Source organism: Mytilus galloprovincialis, chromosome 4 (genome assembly GCF_965363235.1).
Source record: "Mytilus galloprovincialis chromosome 4, xbMytGall1.hap1.1, whole genome shotgun sequence".
NCBI classification, from domain to species: Eukaryota; Metazoa; Mollusca; class Bivalvia; order Mytilida; family Mytilidae; genus Mytilus; species Mytilus galloprovincialis.
In genome coordinates, this window is record NC_134841.1 from 38,128,033 (window position 1) to 38,153,893 (window position 25,861).

The 25,861-nt window shown below is 31.0% G+C and overlaps 1 protein-coding gene across 2 annotated transcripts; it reads right to left on the reverse strand.

Moving 5' to 3' along the window:
• Window positions 1-5,124: 5,124 nt before the first annotated feature.
• On the reverse strand, window positions 5,125-16,451 carry LOC143072086 (uncharacterized). 2 transcript variants are annotated; one of them, XM_076246871.1, is made up of 8 exons: window positions 16,047-16,451; window positions 14,749-15,265; window positions 14,127-14,266; window positions 13,425-13,559; window positions 12,689-12,816; window positions 11,495-11,576; window positions 10,833-10,929; window positions 5,125-8,597 (listed from the first exon to the last, which is right to left on the reverse strand). In XM_076246871.1, the coding sequence occupies exons 1-8, from the start codon at window positions 16,149-16,151 to the stop codon at window positions 8,245-8,247; spliced, it is 1,557 nt and encodes a 518-aa protein (XP_076102986.1). In that variant the 5' UTR covers window positions 16,152-16,451; the 3' UTR covers window positions 5,125-8,244. The 2 variants fall into 2 exon arrangements, with proteins under 2 accessions (XP_076102986.1, XP_076102985.1); XM_076246870.1 differs by lacking the exon at window positions 16,047-16,451 and adding an exon at window positions 15,720-15,990.
• Between the last annotated feature and the right edge of the window lie 9,410 nt (window positions 16,452-25,861).

Sequence of the window (25,861 nt, forward strand, 5' to 3'; positions counted from 1 at the left end):
CTAGGAAAATAACAAAATTCTTACACAAACTTTGTCAGTAGACTTTGTCAATAAATCATTGGTATTTGTATTTTTTAATAAGATCATTGTCAAATGGGTATAAAAAGTACAAGGTATCCTTTATCCCTTTTATGTATTAAGGTAGAAGTGAAACAGAAAACTAACAACTCAAGTTTCCAAAAAAAACAATCTAAGGTAACAGTTCTCAAAAATTTATACATTGATAAATTCAGGATAATTTGGGCATATGACTTGAATGGCTAATTTGAAATTTAGACACAAATGTTTGATAAATCGATATCAAGATGTGGTATAAGTGCCAATGAGACAACTCTCCATTCAAGTCACAATTTATAAAAGTAAACCATTATTGGTCAAAGTACAGTCTTTAACATGGAGCCTTGGCTCACACCGAACAGCAAGCTATAAAGGGTCTCAAAAAATTACTAGTGTAACACCATTCAAACAGGAAAACCAACAGTCTAATCCATACAAAAAAACAAGAAACACTTATGACCCACATCAACAAACGACAACTTCTGAACATCAGATTCCTGAATTAGGACAGATGCAAACCAAGTTTAAACGTTTTAATGGTACCAAACTTCACCCTTATTTGAAACAATAGTGTGACATCACAACATAGAAAGACACTATAAAATATCATTTAAAATGGCTTAACTTAAAACTTAATGTATTCTTCAGGGAGCATCTATTTGAATGCTAGTGAGGAAAGGTAATCAACAGATTCCCTAATGTGTACACACAATCAGTTGCACGTCTTCAGTGTATATTCAAACATTCAAATAACTTGATAGCTTTTAAGTTTGAAAACTGGAAGAGTTGGTAACACAAAAAATATCTTTTAATATTATTAGCTCACCTGGCCCGAAGGGCCAAGTGAGCTTTTCTCATCACTTGGCGTCCGTCGTCATCTGTCGTCGTCATCTGTTAACTTTTACAACCAGATGCTCCGCAGGGTCAGCTTTATACGACTGCAGAGGTTGAACCCTGAACGGTTGGGGCAAGTATGGACACAACATTCAAGCTGGATTCAGCTCTAAATTTGGATTGTTTGGATAGTTGACACAGCATAGGTTTCTGACACAGAATGAATGTGGTCTAATGAACTAATTTTTTTTTTTTTTGCCTTTGAGCAATTCACTATGCTGTTGATTATTAATCCTCTCAAAAAAATGTTTGAAGAAATTTTTTTTTTATTTATGAAATCTGAAATGAGAAAAATTGACCCCCCCCCCCAATTTTTTTTTTCACATCCCCCTTTCCCTTATTCCAAAACTGATCTCAATTCAAATTTCTAATGGAGTTTGCAACAATAACTACTCATTTAAATACATCATAAAATATTAAAATGTAAAAAAGTGCTTGTTATCAATGAATGGTACCAAAGATTGTTTTAATTTATCAGTTGGTAGTAAAAGTGAATATACATTGTATATTGTATAAAACAATGATTTAAGTTGATTCAACTACTATTCTGGACAAAGAAAGATAACTCCAATTGAAAATTTCTTGCTATTGCACAATATTGTGCAATTAGATATTTCTTGCTATTGCGCAATACTGTGCAATTGAAAATACTTGGTATTGCACAATACTGTGCAATTGAAGATTTCTTGCTATTGCGCAATACTGTGCAATTGAAAATTTCTTGCTATTGCACAATACTGTGCAATTGAAGATTTCTTGCTATTGCTGAATACTGTGCAATTGAAAATTTCTTGCTATTGCACAATACTTAATATAATAATTTTGGATCCTGATTTGGACCAACCTGAAAACTGGGCCCATTAATAAAAAATCTAAGTACATGTTTAGATTCAGCATATCAAAGAAGCCCAAGAATTCAATTTTTGTTAAAATCAAACTTAGTTTAATTTTGGATCCTTTGGACTTTAATGTAGACCAATTTGAAAACGGGACCAAAAATTAAGAATCTACATACACAGTTAGATTTGGCATATCAAAGAACCCCAATTATTAAATTTTTGATGAAATCAAACAAAGTTTAATTTTGGACCCTGATTTGGACCAACTTGAAAACTGGGCCAATAATCAAAAATATAAGTACATTTTTAGATTCAGCATATCAAAGAACCCCAAGGATTCATTTTTTGTTAAAATCAAACTAAGTTTAATTTTGGACCCTTTGGACCTTAATGTAGACCAATTTGAAGATGGGACCAAAAATTAAGAATCTACATACACAGTTAGATTAGGCATATCAAAGAACCCCAATTATTCAATTTTTGATGAAATCAAACAAAGTTTAATTTTGGACCCTTTGGGCCCCTTATTCCTAAACTGTTGGGACCAAAACTCCCAAAATCAATCCCAACCTTCCTTTTATGGTCATAAACCTTGTGTTTAAATTTCATAGATTTCTATTTACTTATACTAAAGTTATGGTACGAAAACCAAGAAAAATGCTTATTTTGGCCCCTTTTTGGCCCCTAATTCCTAAACTGTTGGGACCTCAACTCCCAAAATCAATCCCAACCTTCCATTTGTGGTCATAAACCTTGTGTTTAAATTTCATTGATTTCTATTTACTTATACTAAAGTTATTGTGCGAAAACCAAGAATAATGCTTATTTGGGCCCTTTTTGGCCCCTTATTCCTAAACTGTTGGGACCAAAACTCCCAAAATCAATCCCAACCTTACTTTTGTGGTCATAAACCTTGTGTTAAAATTTCATAGATTTCTATTTACTTATACTAAAGTTATAGTGCGAAAACCAAATGTCTTCGAACGACGATGCAGACGACGACGCCAACGTGATACCAATATACCAATATTTTCAATTTTTGCGGTGGTATAAAAATCTTTTCCTCTGAAACTACTGGGCCAAATATAACCAAACTTGGCCACAATCATCATTGGGGTATCTAGTTCAAAAAAATGTGTCCGGTGATCCGACCAGCCAACCAAGATGGCCACCATGGCTAAAAATAGATCATAGGGGTAAAATGTAGATTTTGGCTTATAACTCTGAAACCAACGCATTTAGAGCAAATCTGACATGGGATAAAATTGTTTATTAAGTCAAGATCTATCTGCCCTGAATTTTTCAAATGAAGCAGACAACCGGTTGTTGGGTTGCTGCCTCTGAATTGTTAATTTTAAGGAAATTTTTCTGTTTTTGGTTATTATCTTGAATACTATTATAGATAGAGATAAACTGTAAACAACAATGTTCATCAAAGTAAGATCTACAAATAAGTTAACATGACCAAAATGGTCAGTGGACCCCTTAAAAGGTACTTTGCCCTTTATAGTCAATTTTACCATTTTTTCTTAAATTTTTGTAATCTTTTACAAAAATCTAATCTCCTCTGAAACTACTGGACCAAATTCAACCAAACTTGGCCACAATCATCATTGGGGTATCTTGTTTAAAAAATGTGTCAAGTGACCCGGCCAGCCAACTAAGATGGCTGCCATGGCTAAAAATAGAACATAGGGGGGAAATGTAGATTTTGGTTTATAACTCTAAAACCAAAGCATTTAGAGCAAATCTGACATGCGGTAAAATTGTTAATCAAGTCAAAATCTAACTGCCCTGAAATTTTGCCGTTTTTGGTTATTATCTCCAATATTATTATAGATGGAGATAAATTGCAAACTGCAATAATGTACATCAAAGTAAGACCTACAAATAAGTTATTATGAGCAAAATGGTCAATTGACTCCTTAAGGAGTTATTGCCCTTTATAGTCAATTTTGGTCAATTATAACAAAATGCTTTTCTCTGTAACTACTGGGCAAAGTGCATTATAGATAGATATATTGTTAACAGCAAGAGTGTTCAGTAAAGTAATATCTACAAACACATCAACATCACCAAAACACAATTTTGTCATGAACCCATCTGTGTCCTTTGTTTAATATGCACATAGACCAAGGTGAGCGACACAGGCTCTTCAGAGCCTCTAGTTATTAGCTAATTTGGATTTTTACAAACAGGCTACAAAATATCATCAATGACAGGACTTGTAAGTTGGACAAAACAAACCACATTTTAATAGTTCTTTAATGTTGTAACTCAGAAGAGGTTTTGTTACTGAACCACTAGTCTGTCAAAACTGAGTTTGTGAGTTTGATGCAGTTGCGTCCAATATTTAACAAAAAGGATTGCCTGTTTTCCTGTTGAAGATCAGTGCTAATTTGCTGTCACACACAAAAAAAAAGGCCCAAATGAAATAGCCAATAGTTAAAAACTGTTTTGAAAGTGGTGTGAAATCCCCAAAAATCAATCATCATAACCTTAAACAAATGACCATTACAAACACATGTAGACAAAATAAGGTGAAAGTTTCCATATCTTCTTGTTACAATCTAACATTAACTTAAACACATGTCATGTCTCAATTGTTCAACAACAGGTCAGGGTACTGTGACCTTTGCAGGTCTAAAGATAAGTTGTGTTGTTGCATTTTGTCATATCTCTTTACTCATATGTCATATTTATGCAGGATAATTTACCTAAATACATGTAAATGCGATTCTCAAGGTATATTTTTAAATATTTACATGTACATATGCAAGTGACCTAAGGAAAACATTACAATCAGTTAGTTATTGGTTGTGTATTTGCAAAAATGTACTGTGGATTCATTTCTTTTCCTGGGTACAAATTTTTGTGGATTGAGGAAAACTTCCATTTTCATTGATGTTTAATTTCCTTGTTTTGGCAAAGTCTGCATATATTCTGTTGAAAAATTTGTAAATAGTTGAACATTTAAATTTGTGGTTCCCCTGTACCCATGAAATCCACAAAAATTTGTATCCAACGAATATTAATGAATCCACTGTTTTCATTTTAAAAAGTTACATGATGTCAGATATTCAACTGCTCAATTTGGGTAAAACTCTGCTAGGAGTTTTACCATTGAGCATGGTTTCCTCTGTTATTTGGTGGGTTTTGTGTTACTCAGTCTTTAGTTTTCTATGTTGTGTTTTGTATGCTGTTGTTTGCCTTTTGGCAGTTTATTTTTAACTTGTGAGTTTGAATGTCCCTTTGGTGTCTCATTCGACTCTGTTTCTCATTTGGATCTGATGCATAAGGGTTCTTTACAATTAATAATGGATTAAACTCAAAATTCAAAAATATTCTTTATTTACAACAACATAGTATAAAACAACAAGTAGAAAAACAAAAATAACCCTCACAAGAAAGGGTTATATCAAACAGTCTCATTTGTAAAATGAAAAGATGATAAAAATTTAATGAACCTGTCATCACTCAATCAAGTATCAAACTGACAGCCATTTACTTTCTCAAATATCATATCATGTTGCCAAAAAAGCTTATAGTAAACTTTTGCATGAAAAACTCAAAATCTAACTCTTCAATCTTTTCAAGCATTTAAATACATTCCCAGCCAATAAAATGTATGAAAAATCAATTACATTTGGAAAATAAAAATTCTTTCATAAAGTGTCTTTAAAATTTCATCTAGAAATAATCACTAAAACATGTAAAATGTGTGCAAAGTTTCAAACTATACATTAAAGCTTATATAATATGTTATTTGTACAATTTCAAGCATAGTACTTATGATTTTTACAAGACAAATGGTCATGATGACCAGGATGACCTTAAGAGAATAATAAACAGAACAATTTAACAAACATACATTGTAGATATATGTCACTGTCAATTATAACAATAAAATGTTTATGAACTATTTTCATTAGTTTGTTTAATAAGATTATACATGCTTTTTCTTGTCATTATGTTAATGTTGTTTTTGTCACAAATCGTTTTAGTTGGTTTACATGGCAATAAAAAGTTTGATTTGATTTGATTGATATTTTATGAAACATATTTTGTAACAAATCATTTACTGAAAAATATGAAAATTTCTCCAGCATCCTTGTCAACAAAACTTTATCGTAACTGAATTGTAATGAAGCCATTATAAATTGAAATTGTGTAAACTAATCAATAAACATTTGTTTCCTTGGGAAATAAGTTTTGTTTCTCAAGTCCTTACTAAATTTCCAAATGAACTACTATCAATATCTTTGGTTATCATATTGTAAAATTCTAAGATGAGTTTTGTCGAAGTTTAAAATTCCAAACAAAAAGACGATTTGATATGTTTTCAAAGGAGAAAAGAATTATCCATTTTGCACTAGATTAAACATGTAAAAAGTCATAACTTATTTTTTTTAGACAAAATGTTTCAGTGTTCTCCCCAGAAATTTTGGATAGCATCACATTTGGCGTAAAAAAAATAAATTGTATTTTTTTTCAATGTAATTTATCGTGTCGTGGCAACGCTTTATTTCCTTTATGTTATATACATTATTGTTTATTACAAAATGTATTATATTGTTTGTATGCTATAGGCCATTATTTGGTAAATAAAATATTCTATTCCACCCTATTCTTTGTTTTTATATTGTTGAATTCATAACTGAGAATACAATTAAACTATAACCATGATAACAGTATTTTCAGTTTATGTTTTCTATATTCATTTATAGTTCCAAAATTATTTTTTTCCTCTTAGTCTAAATAAATATATGTGTGGTTCCAGTTACCCTACCTATACCCAGCTAAATGAATGAATGGTTTATTATAGTGCAACCTGTATAGATACAATTGCACTAAATATGTAGGAAAAAACATGGGTTCTTAATAAAAAATTTGAATAGAAAAAATTCTTTATCATGTCTTTGAAACATATTGGTTCATGGTCCCAGTTGTTTCTTTTTACAAAATGATATATTTTTAACAAAGTTATCTACAAGTAGTCTGTTAATGCTTAGTTTTCTCTTTATGTATCATTGTTTTCTGTCTACTGTGCCATTTGTGCATATGTAGTTATTATTGTAAAATGCGGATTTTTGTCATATCTGGTCCGGTTCCGATCAGTAGTTTACACTAAAATATTAAATGGCCGCCGAAAGCAATGAAAAATACGAAAATAAACAATGTTTGACAAGAGATTTGGAATGAATATGGCGTTTTTAATGCATTAAATGGATGAAACATATTCACAAACAAATTTTTATCACTTTCTAAAGAAAGTACAAAACTTATTTTGCCCAAAATCAAAATTTTCACTCTCAATTTAATAGGAAGAGAAAGAAAGTAATACTAATATATCAAAAGTCGTAAAAAGCTAAGACTCAACCTCATTTTAAAAGAGAAAAATTGTTTGTTTCTTTGAAATTTCATTTAGCAAACATATATTTCGATTTTTTTATGATTTTCTGATTACGTTTTCTCCTTGTCGAAATTTGCCGATTGCAAACCACGTGGTATTAATCATGTCAAAGTGACAGCTTGGGGTATTCGTATCCAAACAGTTATCACCCAAAGGGCATTAACACCTATTTAACCACTCTAAATTGCCTCTATTGTCCGACTTGAAGGGATTACAATTAAAAGTGATATATTTTTTTTATGATCATAAGTGGTAATTAGATGAAAGTTCAAAATTTAGGAACGAGAAAAATAACATCCTGAAAATAATTATAGCGTCGCGGTAATAATTATAGCGTCGCGGTAATTATTATAGCGTCACGGGAAGAAATATAGCGTCGCGGTACCGCGACGCTAAAACGGCCTGGGGAGAACACTGTGTTTCATTAAAAAATGTATCATTCAGTAGTAGTTTATTTGCCGTGAAAAATGCACTAAAATCATAAATTTCTATAATAAAAATAATAAGCATGACTTGTATTCTTAACAAATAAAATAAAACTATCCATCAGGTGGTGAAAGTGTAGAATCATATATGTAAGTGTATTTGACCACATCTAAAACTCTAAATCCACCCCTCCTCAAAACCACGTAAAAGCATTATTATAATCACAATAATTACAATCTTATGATTTGTTGGACTTTGAAAAATTCTTAAAACTCGTACGTCGCAAAAGTTATAAGCAATCAACAGGATCAATATATCTTTTTTTTTCTTGGGTTAGGGACTAATTCTTGCATGCAGTTTGATTCCTCAATTTCTTAAAATCTTGAGTGGAGACACTATTGCAACTTAATCAATCAGTAACCTTCCAAGACTATAAAAAGTTTGGGAGGGACCAGCCCATTATATATGTAGCTGTTTCATAATGCCGTCCTGAGATGGACCAGTGCATTATACACAGGATACATGTAGCTATTTCATAATGCTGTACTACATGTGATTAACAATTATTAACATAATTATCATTAACTATTTCTCCCTGAGAAAACAATAATTATGTCATAAATCTCCATTTTTGCTGTGACTTTTTGTTTCACTTTCCACACTGTCAAATTGTTCCACTGTTTTCTCGTTATTAAAGTCCACCTGAATTTGTTCCTGATTGATATTGTTACTTAATTTCACATTAACATGATTGGTGTCTGTTTCATTGTCGTCTGATGATTTAGAATGATATAAAATGTCTTCATCCACAATAGTATCAATGTGTGTATTAGGAGGAATTGGAATTGCTGGTGTTTTTGGCGGTATTTCAAACGGTGGACCTGGTTTAACTGTCAGACCGTAAGGATTGTCATCATTATCTGTATCCAATCCACTGTCTCCATCGTGAAGCAAACTTCTGGACTTTCCTGCAAATAATTTATAGCATTAATGTCTATTTTAATTCATTTTCTCATGAGAAATTATAAATTGACCTGAAATCATTGATTTATATCAACAGAACAATTTGCTTTATATCTGTATATTGTATTAATTAAAAATTTTGTCAATTATCACGACATTAAAAAGTAATTAATACAGACTATGTAATCATGTTAATTAAAATATTGGTTGGAAGACCTCGAAATGTTCATTTTGTTGTTTGTTTGCTGTCAAGTAAAAGCTGTGTTACATATTTGTTTTTCATTCATTTCTTTGTATATTAATTATGGCATTAGTTTTTCTTTTTGAATTGTTTTACATTTGCAATTTCAGGGCCTCTTACAGCGGACTATGCGTAATGGGCTTTGTTCATTGATGAAGACCGTACGGTGATCTATAGCTGTTAATTTCTGTCGTCATTTGATCACTTGTGGGGAGTTGTTACATTAGCAATCATACTTCGTCTTCCTTTTTATAGTTACATTTCTTTTTTACTTTTACAATTTGTCAGAAAACCAAGTGACTTAGGCCATAGTTATTTTAGTTTTAGTTTTACGAATCCGCCGACCCTAACTTTTGCCGAATTGGAAAAAAAATAAAATTAGAAAACAACGATTTTTTTTAAAAAAAATTTCCGCCCGCCGCCGTGCTTTGCTGTAAAAAAAATTAATTTGGTTTTTAGTTGTACTTTTCGATCCGACTCTTTACAGCGCTTGAAAGAATAGGAATTTACGCTTAGCGATCGATGTTAGAAAGGACTTGAATGTTTTTGGCCACCATGGCGCGGTGGTTCGAGTTCGTGGTTCTGTATAGTTGTTTTTGATTTCGATCTTGCGGTAGTCAAGAACAAATTTGTAAAAGGGGAGTCTGATACATCTATTGGCCAAATGTGTATCAAGACAAAGTCATTGTCAGGGAATCCTTGTCCTGTGAAAACTGATGGAGGTGACTTATTATGCAGGTATGTAGTTTTAAATTGGAATTTCATCAAGATGAAAAATTATCAAAGTATGCAACATTTGTGTGTTGATGAAATGCATGAAAACAATATTTATAGCTGTGATTTTGTTGTAGTTTCTATCTGAGATTTTTTTCTTATATGTGAAAAAAAAACATATTAGTAGCCAATAGCAAACAGTCTACTCTGACTGAATCTTAGTTACTTAATAGGATAGTCTGACCAACTTTGCCCAGGATATCATTTGAATTGTCTCCCAGAGAAGGGAATCAAAACCCTCATACACAAACATACTTGGAGTCTCAAACAATTTTGGAAACTTAATTGTATTTTTCAGTTTAAAACAAAATTCCTATTACATTATATATATATATAAATATATTAAAAATGTACAAGGCAGAAAAAGTGGTATGATATGATTGAATTACTGGCATGAATGAAACAATTTCTGAGATTTTTTTCATGTTTTATTTTAAATAGGTATCACACAGGATTTCAATGAAGTTTGCTTTTCTTGCTGGGACTTTGACGACATTGTAAACAATTCAAAATAGTTCAGCTCAAGGAAGACTTCAGTATTGTGCGGCCCATATGTGAAGGATGCATTGGTAAAGGAATGAAACCTGCGACCAGGAATGACAAAAAAGTTAAAGAGTCCAAAAAATGAACATTGAACTGTCACTGTCATGTCTGTTGTATTGTAAAAAAAATTAAAAAAAGTATTTATACTTGAATTAAAATTTGTTTTAATTCCAGATAAAGCACATAGATACTGACATATTAAAGAGTATTAAATCAATCCATGGTCACAGCATAAGCACATGTTATCATTTGTAAAGTTCTGTAGTTTGTTTTTGGAAGGTCTTTTGTTTGGAAGTTTTTTTTCTTCCTCCTACCCATTCTTTTCTTTATAGATGTCCATAAAACGAAATAAAAAAAAAAAGAAAATCTTGATTTTTTTAATTTTTTTTTTTCGTCCTCCTACCATTGGTTTTGTAAGAAAATTTCGTAAAACTAAAAATATAATAACTATGGCCTTAGGGTTATTTCTGTCCCCTGATACTTGATATATAAAAAGATGTGATATGATTGAAAATGAGACAACTCTCCACAAGAGACCAAATAACAATGAAATCAATAATTTCTAGAAATACTTGGTATCAGTTAAATGCATTCAGTTAAGATAGTATTTTCCTACCTATAACTGTATATTTCTGTCACTTAGATAACAATTTCACGTCAGTTTAATAACCGTAATGCTTACCTGGAATTGGTACATTCCTTACTCCTGTCAAGGAATCAAAACTTTTGAATGGATTGAAGGTTGGAACAATGATGAAGGCAAATGATAACAATAGTACCTAAAAATAGATTAAATGTGTTCATGAAAGCAAATGATAACAGTAGTACCTAAAAATAGATTAGATGATTTTATAATTATCTATCAATAAAAACAAATAATAAAAGAAGTTCCTAAAAAAAGATAAATACATTTATAATTATTTATGACTCTTTCATTAGTATTTGCCAATATTAAACACAATTTCTTTTGATTTAAACAAAGTTATCCAAAGTTGTTTTCATTTCAAAGTTCAATATGAAGCTATAAATATATATATACATATTAAAATACTGCACTGTTTTACATGTTTACTGGACGTGCAAGACCCCCTGGGTAGTCAAGGTTGTTTAAACAAATTGTTTTACATGTTTATTTACACATCTGACTGCATTTGATAATTGAATGCCATACTTCTTCTTATTAAGAAATCAAATCAAAAAGTTTTTTGTTTTTTTTTAAATGTGAAATTAACAACACTTTTGAATGATTTAATGTTTTTTTAAAATGAATATGACTATTGGCACTCACACCACATCTTCTATGTAATGAAATTTTGGCTGCCAAAAATAAATACTAATACATACCATAACACATGTTGATGTCTGTGGTTTGGATGTCTTGGAAACTAAAAATGTTTGTAATTTCTTTAACTGCTGCAATAGTGTTCTGAAAACAAGATATATACATGTAAAGGTATAATGTATAAACTCTAATTCAAATTAAATCTTTTTTCAGTAGTATTAGAAATTCATTGAATTATTGAAATGTTTTTGTAATAATTTTCTTAATCAACAAAATAATTAAGAAATAATTCAAGGGGGCTTGATTATATCATGATTTTACCACGGGATGGCCCTTTATGATAAATATTTTACCCAGAGCGATAGGGAAGGGTAAAATATCTGAATAAAGGGACAACCCAAGGTAAAATCACGATATATTCAAGCCCCTATGAATTATTTCAATTCTTATAGGACAAATATGGCAATTTTTTTGGATCGAAGTGCTCTAAGTAAAGGCATTATTTGCCATTCCTATAAATAAATGCACTATTAAATGATGTAAAAGAACATTGCAAACTGAATAAATGGCATGCTTAGACTATTTACAATGACATAATTAGATAGGTTTGGAGGAATCTAAATGATAATTGTATTTATATGTCTTATATGTAAACAAAACATGGCTTATGTAACACATTTTAGCATCGTTTGTCTACGTTTCCTTGTTGTGATGATTTTCGGTTTCACAAGCATGCTTATATTCTATGATGTCAGGTAGCTCATTCATCAAAAAACCATATGACATGGGAGTACGATTGGAACAGCCCAAACAATATATTCATATTTAACCATGGGTGTGTACTCAAAGCATTTGAACAACGTCATGTTAGAATCAGTTATATTTTTATGCTATGTGTTAACTTTACAAGACATATATATTAAAAATGAAGTATTCAACAAAACTTTTCAAACACTATTGCTTTTAACTCACAGCATGGAGCAAAAATCCCTTATTAAATAACAATGTTTTGATGATTTGATTTGTGACGACATCATTTAGCAGGACAGATTCATCATAATAACAATATGTCATAGTAATTAATCTGTCACAGAGTCCTTATTCTGGGTTAAAAAAAATGTATTATGGAGTCAATCAAGTTGAATTAAAAAATCATACCAGTAGATGAATCTTATGGTCATTAATTTGGATTAAAAATGTTTGTAATAGATGTCTGCATAAACTTTCCTGTGACCTATACAAGTCATGACACTTACTGATTTTGTTGTTCTAAGCCATCCACCTTTTTCTTCAAGTTAGCATTTTCTGATGTACACATTTTCACTCGTTTCTCCAACCCTTCCACATAACCCATCTTTCTCTTCCTACTTTCTTTTGCAGATATCTGTCAAATAAAAGATGAATTTGCAATTATCATTTTTAATTAAAATCTTGTCTCAAACAATTACATGCTATATTTGATTATCATGTAAACTCTCTCCAGTGCTTTTTGTAGGCAAACTTTTGACCAAACTATTGGGTATCATATGTGCATGATGTGTATTGCTAGTAATTCATTGTGCATACATTTGTTTTGTAAATTCAGGCAGTTACAATGTTCATGTAGTTTTCTAGTTTCAACATGTTCAATTGTTTTATATTTATCATTTATTGGCCTTTAACACAAACAGCTTCTTATGTGGTATTGGTTTTGTTCATTGTTGAAGGCAGTACCCTCATCTATAGTTGTTAACCCCTATGTCATTTGGTCTCTGGTGGACAGTTGTCTCATTGGCAATCATATCACATCCTCTTATTTTCATATCTAACATATACACCCCTTTTTATTTAAACTACAATTCCAAATTTATTCCCTTCATCCTAGAATTACAAACATTGCAAAACCTTCCTGATCAATAGTTTGAATTGTTGTTGTTATGAACTTATGAAAATAGATGCAATATACATATATTATAGTGTTCATTTTTTAATAAATTTCTAATTGTGTCTTACCTTGTTTCTTATTTTTCGTCTAACTGCCTTAAGAACTCTTTCTTCTTCCTTTGTAAGTGGCATATCTGTAGGGAGAACAACTCCTTCTTTGGCCAGTAAGTCTAATTCTTCATCTGTGAGCTTTAATTCTGGAATCTGTTAATAAATATATACATATAGGCATTATTAAAACCATGGAAAACAGAAGTATATATACTATTACAAGTAAAAAGGGATAAACTAATTTACCATGCAGATCTTACATAATTTATCTTGCTGATCATTTTTGCTTTTTAAACAGGATGTTCTATATGTCTATTGGTTTTTTTTCAAGATAAAAAGTAGAAATGCAATCATTGGTTCAAAATTGTTATTTAAGGATGCCAACTTCTAGTCCAATAAAGACGACAGCTGACCAACAATTTCAGCAATATCAAATTATTTTTGGATCTTGCCTTGTGGAGCTTTTTTTATTTATGAAAAGTTTCTATCTATAAATCTGTTCAAGTAAATAGGTAAATTGTACAAAATTCATAGTTGGTAAAATTTTACAGTTAATTTCTATCACTATGTGTTATCATGGTTATCATGGTTATGTAATAATCTTTCTTTAGATATATTTTACCATAACAATGTTATGAAAACAAATGCGTATATATAGCTAGTTACTACAAGTTTAACCATAAAAACAAAAGCACTATGGAAGTTACATTTATTATTTACCTTTGATGATGTTGATGTGTTTATATCTTTCATGGTAAATGGTAATGTATCACATGATGTAACTTTGATGACACGAATAACTTGACTAGAATCAACAGTGGCTGTTGTACTGGTGACTTCATTCAGTGGACTGTCTAAACCTACAAATCATGTACATGTTTATGCTTATTAATTTATAAGAATATACAGTTTCATTAAATGGGAGCTTATGTTCTGACTTTGTCACTTCACATGTTTAATAATGTTAATTTACATTTATATAAATGAAAGTTCATTATTATAAAACTATTTACATTCAAGTACCGGTATATGTACAAATGTACAATTCAACTTCACAAATTTATGTCCTACAATTTTCTTTATATATTCTCCTTATGAGTTTAAGTACCAAAAAAAAATATTTTTTTGAATTTAAGAAGATATAATATTTATTATCCTAAGGATACCATGGAATATTGGTTTGAGAGTTGTTAATTATTTCATGGTTTCCTCATCATTCTCCTTGTAAAATAATTGCATTCAATTTTTGGTGATGAACATGATGAACAAATGTCTAAATGAAAATTTTACAATATTCATATAGATCTGACATTTACATACAACATGTATTTTATTTCCTTACCAAAATTTATTGATGTTTCCTGATTTAGAGCATTTGTGCTACAAATTTCTTTGAGGAAATCTTCGTCCGTTGCATTCATCAATAAACTAGGATCAATTCCATCAATATTAATGTCTTTCATGTCTAAATCCTCAAGTGACACTACATTATTTTGTTGTATGATACCAGCTTGTCCAGCGTCACAATTGATTTCCATCATATCAGGGATTAAGTTTGATTGACTCCTAGGGGATCCTGACATATCTCCTGACTGTGGGCTTTGTTGCCGGTCTGTTGATCTTGGACTATACTGTTGGTCAGAAGACACACTTTGTGGAGAATAAGCATGCCCACTTGAGCTCATTGAAATTCCGCTGTCACTGTTTGCTGGTGATTTTTGAGCATAATAATCATGATCTGAATAAATGTCTTTTGTTTTATTTTCCAATTCTGGTGGGTCAAGGAAATCAAAGTTGTTTATATTGGCTTCATTTAAGGCAGATTCCAAAAGATCTCCAGAAAATAAGTCAAGGTCCGACTGAAAAAAAAAGTTACATGAATTGCAAATACTTTTAGACATACATTGTATATTGTTTTAAATGTCAATGTATGTAAAACATGTGTACAATGTATACATGAACCAGTAGTTTGTATTGGTCAAAAAAGTTATAAATAAACCAAAACAACCTTTAATGTTGTATGGGTTTTGCAATGATAGTTGATCATTTCTGTGGTACATGTATTTACAATGTAGTCATGGTCTGTTGTATGCTTGTGGAGGGTTGCCTCATTGGCATTCATACCACATCTTCTTATTTTTATATTCAAATGTATTTATTTGGCATAATACATGATAGATGCAAGAAGAATGTTTCCATGAATTTTTTTGAAAATGATTTCAAATATTTGACATGTGTGTACAGTCAAGTTAAGTATGGGTACATTTTTGTACATCATGATGAATATGCAATCATACAAATCCACTAAGTCACCTCTTGAAATATATCACTCCAGTCATCACTAACAGCATCTTCCTCAGAATCAGTTTCATGGTACTTCTTGATTATGGTAAAATCCTCATCCAAAAGAGGGAAAGGTATAGCATCAAATAAATCAACATCATCACCTGCTAGTAGATCCATATCCATGTTGCTTAAATCACATACACTGAATGACAATAGTGACAGCATGGAAGTGTGTGTGTGGAGGAAAAATCTACTTTTAGATTTATGTGTCAGCAATATGTTACATCAGAAAGATAAAGATTAGTTTACAAGCTACAGTAGTGATGTCAGCATCACTTGCCGTAAAATACTTACAAAATCCAATGGTGGCACATGTGTATTGTCGAACTCTTTCGACAGCACACCTTCTTGATCATCAAACAACAGGTCAAGCACTTGCAAATTGGCGTCCACTTCCATTAATATGTTTAAGTTATTAACATCTATTTATGGAAATTGACAAAATATCAAAAATGACGTGTAACAAATTTCGTCAACGTTTGTTTGTTGTTAGGGGATTCCCAAAATGTGACGATGACACACCAGTATAAAACGAAAATGCAAAATAAATTGAACAGTCAGCAGTTAGAAATATTCTCCAGCTGGATTTTTATCTTAAGAATCAATGTTTTTGATTGTTGACAAGTTTGTTTAATCCCTCGTTTCCTTATTGTTGGAAATTACACCACAACACAAATATGACGTGGAAGCGGAAGTAAACAGCAAGTAAACACACCTTCGGAACTTCTTTAGATTTTCCAATGAAAATGTTTCCCGCCAAATTCTTAACAATATTAGCTTGTGCAAAAAACTTGTCTGACTTGATTTTGCCAACACTAGTGATAGTAAGACTGTAAAATAAATCCATTTCAACAGATAGATATAAGAAAGAATGGCCCTACCTTCATTCATTTGATTTGCTATTGTCTTAGCTTGGATAATAACGAGTTCCAAGTAGAATATGATATCAGAGAGTGACAGAGCCACATTCAGGGGCGTAGCTTACATTGAGGCAACCGAGGCAGGCAGTTGCCTCGGTAAAAAAAAGAAAAATATTTTCCTTCACTGTTTTTAAATGAATATTGCAGCAAACTGGCTACTAAACAATAATGTAGCAACTTGTTATGTCTTGTTGGCGCGGTCATACCCTTTACGAATTATTCAAGACTTATGGGAATATTTGAATTAATTTTCCCTCCTCTACTTGGAAATACCCTTTACGGTAGTTTTCTGTAATTCAAGTTTGTCAGAGTTAAAGGAAATCGAAAACATATTTATTTTGTCCTACCCAATTGCAAGCGAAAACTGAGTAGAATAGATGAGGTTTGCAACTCTTGAGTCACCCGATCAAATCACTTTAGGGAGCTACCATTTGATTTTTATGGGGGGGCTAGGATGAAATTTGAAAAAAATAGGCAGGACAGTAGTTTTGAGTAAAAAAAAAAAAGGCAGGATGAGACACTTGCAAAAAAAAAAGTCAGGACGACGATTTAGGTAAATAAAGTCAGGATAAACTAAAAAAAAAAAAGGCAGGACCGAACAGAGTGAAAAATAAAAAGGCAGGACAGAGATTACAGCTAAAAAAAAAAAGCAGGACAAAATTTTTCATCCTAGCCCCCCCATAAAAATCAAATGGTAGCTCCCTTACCATTGAATTAGTCAATTAGTTAATTTTGTGTCAGAATAATTTCTAGTATATATGAGGACCTGGGTGAGGTTTTAAGAAAACAGAAAAATCAGCCTTGAATTAATTTAAATTTAAAAGAATATGGATCTAAAATGGTGCTAAATTATAAAATAAAGGAAAATCAAGTTATGGGCGACAATGATTAAAAAATAAATATTTGATAATCCCATTCTAAGCATTCAAAGCCTCATTTATAACCGTTGACATGTTCCCCTACAACTATGTTCGTTGACTTTGGTACTAAACAAAACAAAATATGCATTTATATATTATAGTGCACAGAAATAATTGATATGTTGTGGTTCTCAAGTTTTATTCTCGCTATTTCAAATTCATAGTACGCACTAATTCAAGAGAAATATGTCTGTTATTTAATACATAATGTCAGTTTATATCTATATAAAAAAATCAACCAAATACTGTTTATTTATAATGAAGACTTCAGAATAAAGTAAATCATTGTTATTTGCCGGTTGTCATGTTCATCATGAATGAAAAAAAAGTAAAAAATCATTCAATATGTAATATAGACCTTCGAAGGAATACACCACTAAAACAAGTGCCGTGCTTCACTTTACATTTAGCATATGTTTTTTCTCCTAGTTTATCCTGAAATTCGTTTGTTCAATCCAGCTGTGGTGGTGATATCTATAATTCGTTGATTCGTGACCTACGACCAAATAAATGATCATCACAAAACTTATTACAAATAAACCTTAATATTTGCGTTTATTTTTTTTTTCTGTATTGAATATTTTGTACAGGTTTTTTTGTATCCACCGAGCAAGGTCATGATTTTTTGTGATGTGACGTGTGAGGTACAGCCAACTATATTTGAGTGTACTACGGCTTTGAAATATGTTGGGAGCCATTAGGCATTTGAGCTGGCTTTCTGCTGGGAACAGTATGTCAATATATATATGTTCCTGCTTTCTGTAACTGCTAGCAAGTCATGAAACAGACTTTTCATTTGTTGTCTAATGTGATACCTTCACGTATTTTATTATTTTTATAGCTTTACGTATAGATAGTAAGGCATATAATTAACATTATTATAATGAAATAGCATTGAACAGCAACTAGTTTTAACGATTTTTTCTTGTTCAAAATGTAAAAACCTCTATAGCTGTACAGAGCCCCCTTACCCCCTGCCTCGGTATAAACAGAAGGCAAGCTACGCCACAGTATATGAGGGGGAGGACAGGAGTAAGGGAGACAGGGAGAAAGGGGAAAGGAGAAAGGGGTGGGAGAAAGGAGAAAAAGTTGGAGAAAGGAGATTTTTTTTAAAATTTATCTCAAAAGAAGATGTTTTATTCTAATGGGAGAAAGGAGAACGGGGGAAGGAGAAAGGAGAAGAGGGTTGGGAGAAGGGAGAAGGGTACCCCCTGTCCTCCCCCTCATATATACACATATGTCATATAGATAATGTCTCGTAAGACACATTCTGAAAAGAAAAGATTTCATTAGAATGCTAAAATTTGGTAAATGGGCCTGTGCTTTAAAGGGCATTAACTGTCATTGTATTTTCACATACTCGTATTTTCACATTAATTTGAGTCGACCATTTGATGATATATATAGCATATCAAAACTTATATCCATTTAAATTACAACAAATAGTGGACAATGCATTAAATCGATATAATATATTTCAGTATTCCGTGTGTATTTAAGTCTAGACGCCACCTATAGATTATCGAGAGGACCTCCTAAAACTGTCGACGGTCAAAATCCCCGATATAAACACAAATATCAATAGATATCGACCACGTGCAATTTTGATTTTTCTAGGTCTGTTTGATTTTTTGTTATATGTTAAACAGTAAGTGAATCCTCGTTTCTTTTTGTGTATGACCGATTTTTTTGTGGATCGAATCCTTCAACGAAATGGTTCAGGCTTTATTTCACTTTCAATGTTGACATTATATTCCTTATAACTTCATGTCAGTGCTTCGGTGCTGACATGGTTTTTTAAGCACTTTTCGATTTCTAAATTCTTAGAAGATGATTTGCGAAATTAGAACGAAACTAAGATTCCAACTCGGTCCGTGTAACACTTATCAATTCAAAGTTTTAAAAAGTTTTAAAATTTTAGATTTTTGGAATTTTGATCAAAGTTTCAAAATATCAAAATTCCATATTGTGTAAAAGTTTTGAAATTTTGAAATTTTAACCAAATAATTAAAATATTAAAATTCTAAATATCGTTTATAAATTTGATAGTTTAGAAATTTGATCAAACTTTTAAAATACTAAACCTAATGTGCAATTTTGATTATTTCACTTTTTGAAAGTTTGATTTTTTAGATTTTTGATTAAAATATCAAAAAGAGAAAGGGGCGAAAAGAGGGGTACCCTGAACACGATCCTGGTTCAGTGATGGTTCAGTGATAATATACGTCATACTAACTTAACTACGAAATATAACAATGAACTAAAATTAAAATCATACAAAACTTATAAGACCAAAGGATCCTGAATTGGGGCAGACGCACAAACGCGGCGGGGTAAACATGTTTCGTGCGATCACAAACCTTAATAAAGCTAGCAGTTACTGACAAATGCCAAATCCAGACCTCAATTAAGATACTAAAGATAATAACTTCATCATATGAATAACAGGCTCCCTGTTGGATTTATTGCTTATCTGTTCCTAAACACTCATGAAATATTTGTCACTGGCAACCAAAAATGGATAATTTAAAATAGGTTGTTCCTGAACATTTGACAAATTTAAGTTATTTATAAACAAAATATTAAATAAATTTATATGATACATGTAAGAGAGAACTTATAAATAATTTATCAAAAAACAGCTTGTGTTTATCTTTTCAAACAAAAAAGTTGTGCATTTCTGTCGGGAGGAAATATATGTCCACAAATCAGAATTTCGAGCAAAGATCCAGTGAAATTTCGACCTCGTTTTACTAAAAAAGTAGCACATGAAGGTATACTTTTTATTAAATATTTAATTTAAGCAGGTAACAGTAGCTTATATATCTTAAAGGGAAGAAATTCTCACCGTTAGAAAAAAACTGTTTGGCTATATCTATGTTCATGGATATGCTCTTAAAAATGCACAAGTAACAAATACGGAACAATGATATCCCTTCATACAAACAAAATCCATTTCCTTTTATTTTCTATTTGAAAACAGTGCTTGGTCCTTTAGGGCCCCTAATGAATATATTATGGTAAATGCGTATACTTTGTACAAGAATCAGTCCAAACGTTGTCTAAGGGTGCAACCATTTAACTTAAAAATTGGGAATATGTTTGTTTTGTCGAAGTGAAGAAAAAAAAAAAAAAAACGTGCAAACAAGTTTTCCATCGCTATTAATCAAATTATTTGGTTCAGAAGTTAATACTATAAGGCATGGGGGAAATCTGGATTCAGAATATTTTTGTTTTTGTCCTCTGCTTGCACAGATTTTGTTTTCTCCAGCAAATTGGAGATCAGAATATTTTTATGTACCTGTATTAAAGCCCCTCGTGGAAGTATCCAAAGTGTCACTTTAGTGACTATATTTATATATGTGATTCCCAAAAAGATAACTATTTATCACTGCATGATATAAACTTTTTAAAATGATTTTCAATTTCTAAACGCCGACACATACAAATTGATAGATGGGCGATTAATGTACAGCGACAACTATTACATAAATATGAAGGCTGAAAATAATGTTTATGTTATACGTTTATGATATGAATGTATACAGCGTTTACAACCAGAACAATTAGTTGGATGTTAACGACTTTTATTTGGCCATTTTAACTTATTTTGATTCGAGTGTCACTGATAAGTATTTTGTAGACGAAACGCGCGTCTGGCGCAACTTCATATTTTACATTCTAGTATCTATCTATGGTGACTTTATGTAGACACCTTATAGAAGTATTCTGGCTCCAAGCTACTAATATTGGTCTTATTCTGAATTTCAGCGTAAAAAAATATCAAAAACCTCCCACATTCCAGACAAGCACAACGTTCATTGCGACACCATGAATTCAGTATTCCTGCTGTACCAATACTTAGGGACCGTTCAATATTTACCAGATGGATGGGCCGGTGCTTTCTTAATATTGTTTCATTAAAAAAGTTAATGCCCATCCTTTTAAATTCAGAAAAAAGTGCTTGCCCATCTAAAAAAATCTATAAAAAAAGTCCTTGCCCCTCTAAAACTATAAGACAATCAAAAATGATTTAGGTTCTTTTTCTATTTTAAAGTTTTTAAATATTTATGACTTGAAATCAAGAATCAAGAAATCATGGACAATAACTCTTGGACTAGCAAACATATAATCATATGCTGAATTACTAATTATTGTTCTAATAACAGAGCATGTTTATAGTTCAATAATCAATGTCCCTTTATCTATTCTACTTTTCTGAAAAAAGAAATTATGGTCTTTTTAAGCAAATATAGGCAGACATGTTTTTGACTTTCATGCAGCCTTTTTAGCATATCAATTAATTCCCTAAATTTGACAGCTAAACACCAAACTATCAAACAACCTAGCATTCTGTAAGATCAATATATAAATGAGATAGCTGTATAGAGTTATATGAAAATGTAAGTTGATTTGAAAAAGTTGTGAAAAAATTTGAAGGTGACCATCTGAATTTAGTCTAAACTTAAAATTGTAGCTTTTTTCAACCTTTTAACTAAATCCATAAAATGACAGCAAAAAAACAAAGAACTAAACAGCCTGGCATTCAGTAAGATCAATATAAAAATGATATAGCAGTAGAGTTTTATGAAAATGCAAGTTGTTTTGAAAAAGTTATGAAATTTTTCTAAAGATGAATATAAACTGAAAATTTGAGCTTTTTTAAACCTTTTTATTAAATCCATAAGAATGACAGCAATACACCAAACTACCAAAATATTTGGCATTCTATAAGATCAATATATAAATGAAATAGCTGTAAAGTTTTATGAAAATCCATATTGATTTGAAAAAGTTATGAAAAAAATTAAAGATGACTTTCCAGATTCAGCCTTAACTTAAAATTTTAGCTTTTTTTTACCTATTTATAAAATCCATAAAAATTACAACAATACACCAAAGTAACAAACAAACTTGCTTTCTGTAAGATCAATATATAATTGAGATAGCTATTAAGTTTTATGAAAATCCAAGTTGATTTAAAATTGATATAAAAAAAAATAAAGGTGACTATCTAAATTTAGCCTAAAATAAAAATTTGAGCTTTTTTTTCTTACCTATTAATCAAATCCATAAATTTAAAAGCAATACATGTACACCTAACTACCAAACAACCTGGCTTTCTATAAGATCAATATATATATATGAGATAGATGTAGAGTTTTATGAAAATCCAAGTTAAATTGAGAAAGTTATATTTTTTTTAAAAATTGACTATCTGAATTTAGCCTTACCTGAAAATTTGAGCTCTTTTTTTAACTTATTAATTAAATCCACAAATTTAACAGCAATACACCAAACTATTAAACAACTTGGTATTCTATATTTTTAGGTCAAAATAATTTAAAAGATAGTTCGAACAAAAAATTCTAGCTTTTTTATTCCTTAATTAAATCCTTAAAATTGACAGAAATGAACCAAGCTACCAGTTTGTTGAGATATGTTTTGAGTGCCTGCAAAAGAAAATTCCTACACACCGATTAAATTGATAGCAAAATTTTTCCTGTAAAATATGTTCTGGCCCATCCATTAAATATTTAAAAAAAAGTTCTCGCCCATCCAAATATTTCGACTAAAAAAGTGCTTGCCAAGCCCCATTTTGCACCGGCCCATCCATCTGATAAATATTGAACGGTCCCTTAGATCTGAAATCGTTGATACAAGCCACAAGGCAATATATGATCGTCATGCATTCGATAAAAAATAATGAATACAAAACGTTAGAATTTACGACCGAAACGTTTTTCTGGATCTACCTTCTTCAGGAACGCTCAAAGCTGAATATTTAAGGCCAACAATTTATAAAGAACAGAAATAGTTGATTAAAACGTAAAAGACGATCGTTCAAAATGTACATGGAATGATATATTCATCTGCCGACGTGATTGCAGAAAGTAAGAAGTCGTAAAGCATAACAGAAAAATTTGAAATCAAATGAGATAATACAATGTGTATTGAGCCATTTTATTGCTTAAAGTTCAGTAGAATATATATATGTTCCAGACCATATGAGTATTTGGACCGTACGCGTACGGTCCGGACGGTATACGTATACTCGTACGGTCCGACCATACGCGTACGGTCGGACCGTATGAGTATACGCGTACGGTCCAGCTGACCAGACATGTTTTGAGATCATATGGGTTAAATTTAAACAAACATTTATCGAAATCTTTATTTTTAGTTATACAAATTGTTATTATTACAAATAGATGGATGAAGTGAATAAAGCGAACAATTGACCATCCAAAAGAACTTGCGGTCATCCTATGTTCAGTACATTAAATATTTGTTTAATTGTATATCTGAATCCTATTTTGTTACTCTGGCCCAAGGTGACACTAGTCTTGCTACGACAAGGAACGTCATATTTTTTTTTACATTAACATGTTTTGTTCATGCATGTTCCTTTGCATATGCATTTTTTTTGTAAAGTTCCTAAATATTCTATGACAATTGTCTTCCGTTAACATCAATTTCAATGAGCATACTGGGCTGCAATTAATGAATTACTGACATTACTGACATGCTAAATATAGGAGATTAACAGATTAAATAAGCGTGATTTTTTTAAATAGTTAAAATATTAAGTTTTTATTTCAATTACTATTGAACTTTTTATATTAATTTGAGATATAAGTTATGTTGATCTGTCATATACATTTGTATCTAATAAACTTGACCAACTTCTTAATATTAGTCAGACCGTACGCGTACGGTCTGACCGTACGCGTATTTTGAAAAAGTACGCATACGGTCCAGACCGTACGCGTACGGTCCAAATACTCATACGGTCTGGAACATATATATACATCTTCTTTTTTATATACTCAACCTTACCATACTATTTGACCTACTGCGAGTTGGTCATTTTTTACTGTTACTCTTAAAATATGGGTGCTGGGAAAACTAGCAAGTAAAATGGTCAGTATCAGAGCCGTGCGTTTAAAATGAATTCTCTTCTTTTGAGAAATATTTATTTTTGTCATCCAATTGTTCACCTGTTACAACTGCCTGTCTGTGGTTTTATGTTTTACATTAACGTTTAAGTGTCAGTATGTCTTCATTTCATTTTGTTTCGTTTCGTTCCGCTTTTATTTCCTTTTGCAGTTCACAAGTACCCCTCTTTTCGCCCCTTTTATCGTTTTGATATTTTAATCAAAAATCTAAAAATTCAAACTTTCAAAAAGTGAAATAATCAAAATTGCACATTAAGTTTAGTATTTTAAAAGTTCGATCAAATTTCTAAACTATCAAATCTATAAACGATATTTAGAATTTTAATATTTTAATTATTTGGTTAAAATTTCAAAATTTCAAAACTTTTACACAATTTGGGATTTTGATATTTTGAAACTTTGATCAAAATTTAAAAAATCTAAAGTTTTAAAACTTTTTAAAACTTTGAATTGATAAGTGTTACACGGACCCAACTCCCTTAGACAAAGTTGACTATAAACAAATTTTGCCATTTATTTCTTGTATACTGTTTTTTTTTTTTACTCACGCAAACATTATTTTTCCTTTAAACATTTATTCCATGGTGATGGTTAAGAAGACGGCCTAAATAATTTACATGTTTTAATTTAGTTTTACGAACATCATACCGTTGTTGATTATGGCATTGCTTTCTTACTGTTATTGTTTACCCAGCCTTTTGGTGAACATTTAGTTCTTGCAACAGCATTTTTTAAAATCCCAGAAAAGTTATTAATAATATCATTTAAACCAGAAAGTGGTGTTGTATGATGGCTATCATGTACTAAAATAGCCTCTGTTGTTTGTTTGTCTTTTTCATTTTTAGCCATGGTGTTGTCAGTTTGTTTTTAGATTTATGAGTTTGACTGCTTTTGGTATCTTTCGTCCCTCTTTTCTGACTGATCTAAGGTTAATGTTTTAATTTATATATTTTCTTAGATAAATCTCTAAAATAAGCATCCTGTAAATCGGCAATAAACTGCTCTTCTATATGTTTTAATCACTTTGCACGAATCAATTACTTATAGAATTTATTACGTTTTTCGTGACGGGTGTTACAAGAGGACAAATGTACTGATCCAACCGAGTACCTCATTTATCCATTTGTTGACCATATATTTTTGTCAATGTGGGTTGTTTTGTGAACTTTTTTTGTTTTGCTTTTTGTGAACGGTCTTGTTTTGTGAACTTTCTTTGTTTTGCTTTTTATGAACGAGTCTTGTTTTGTAGTCTTTCTTCTTTTAATTCTGATCATAAAATTGCATGCCTCTCTTTATGTTTTATTATTTGG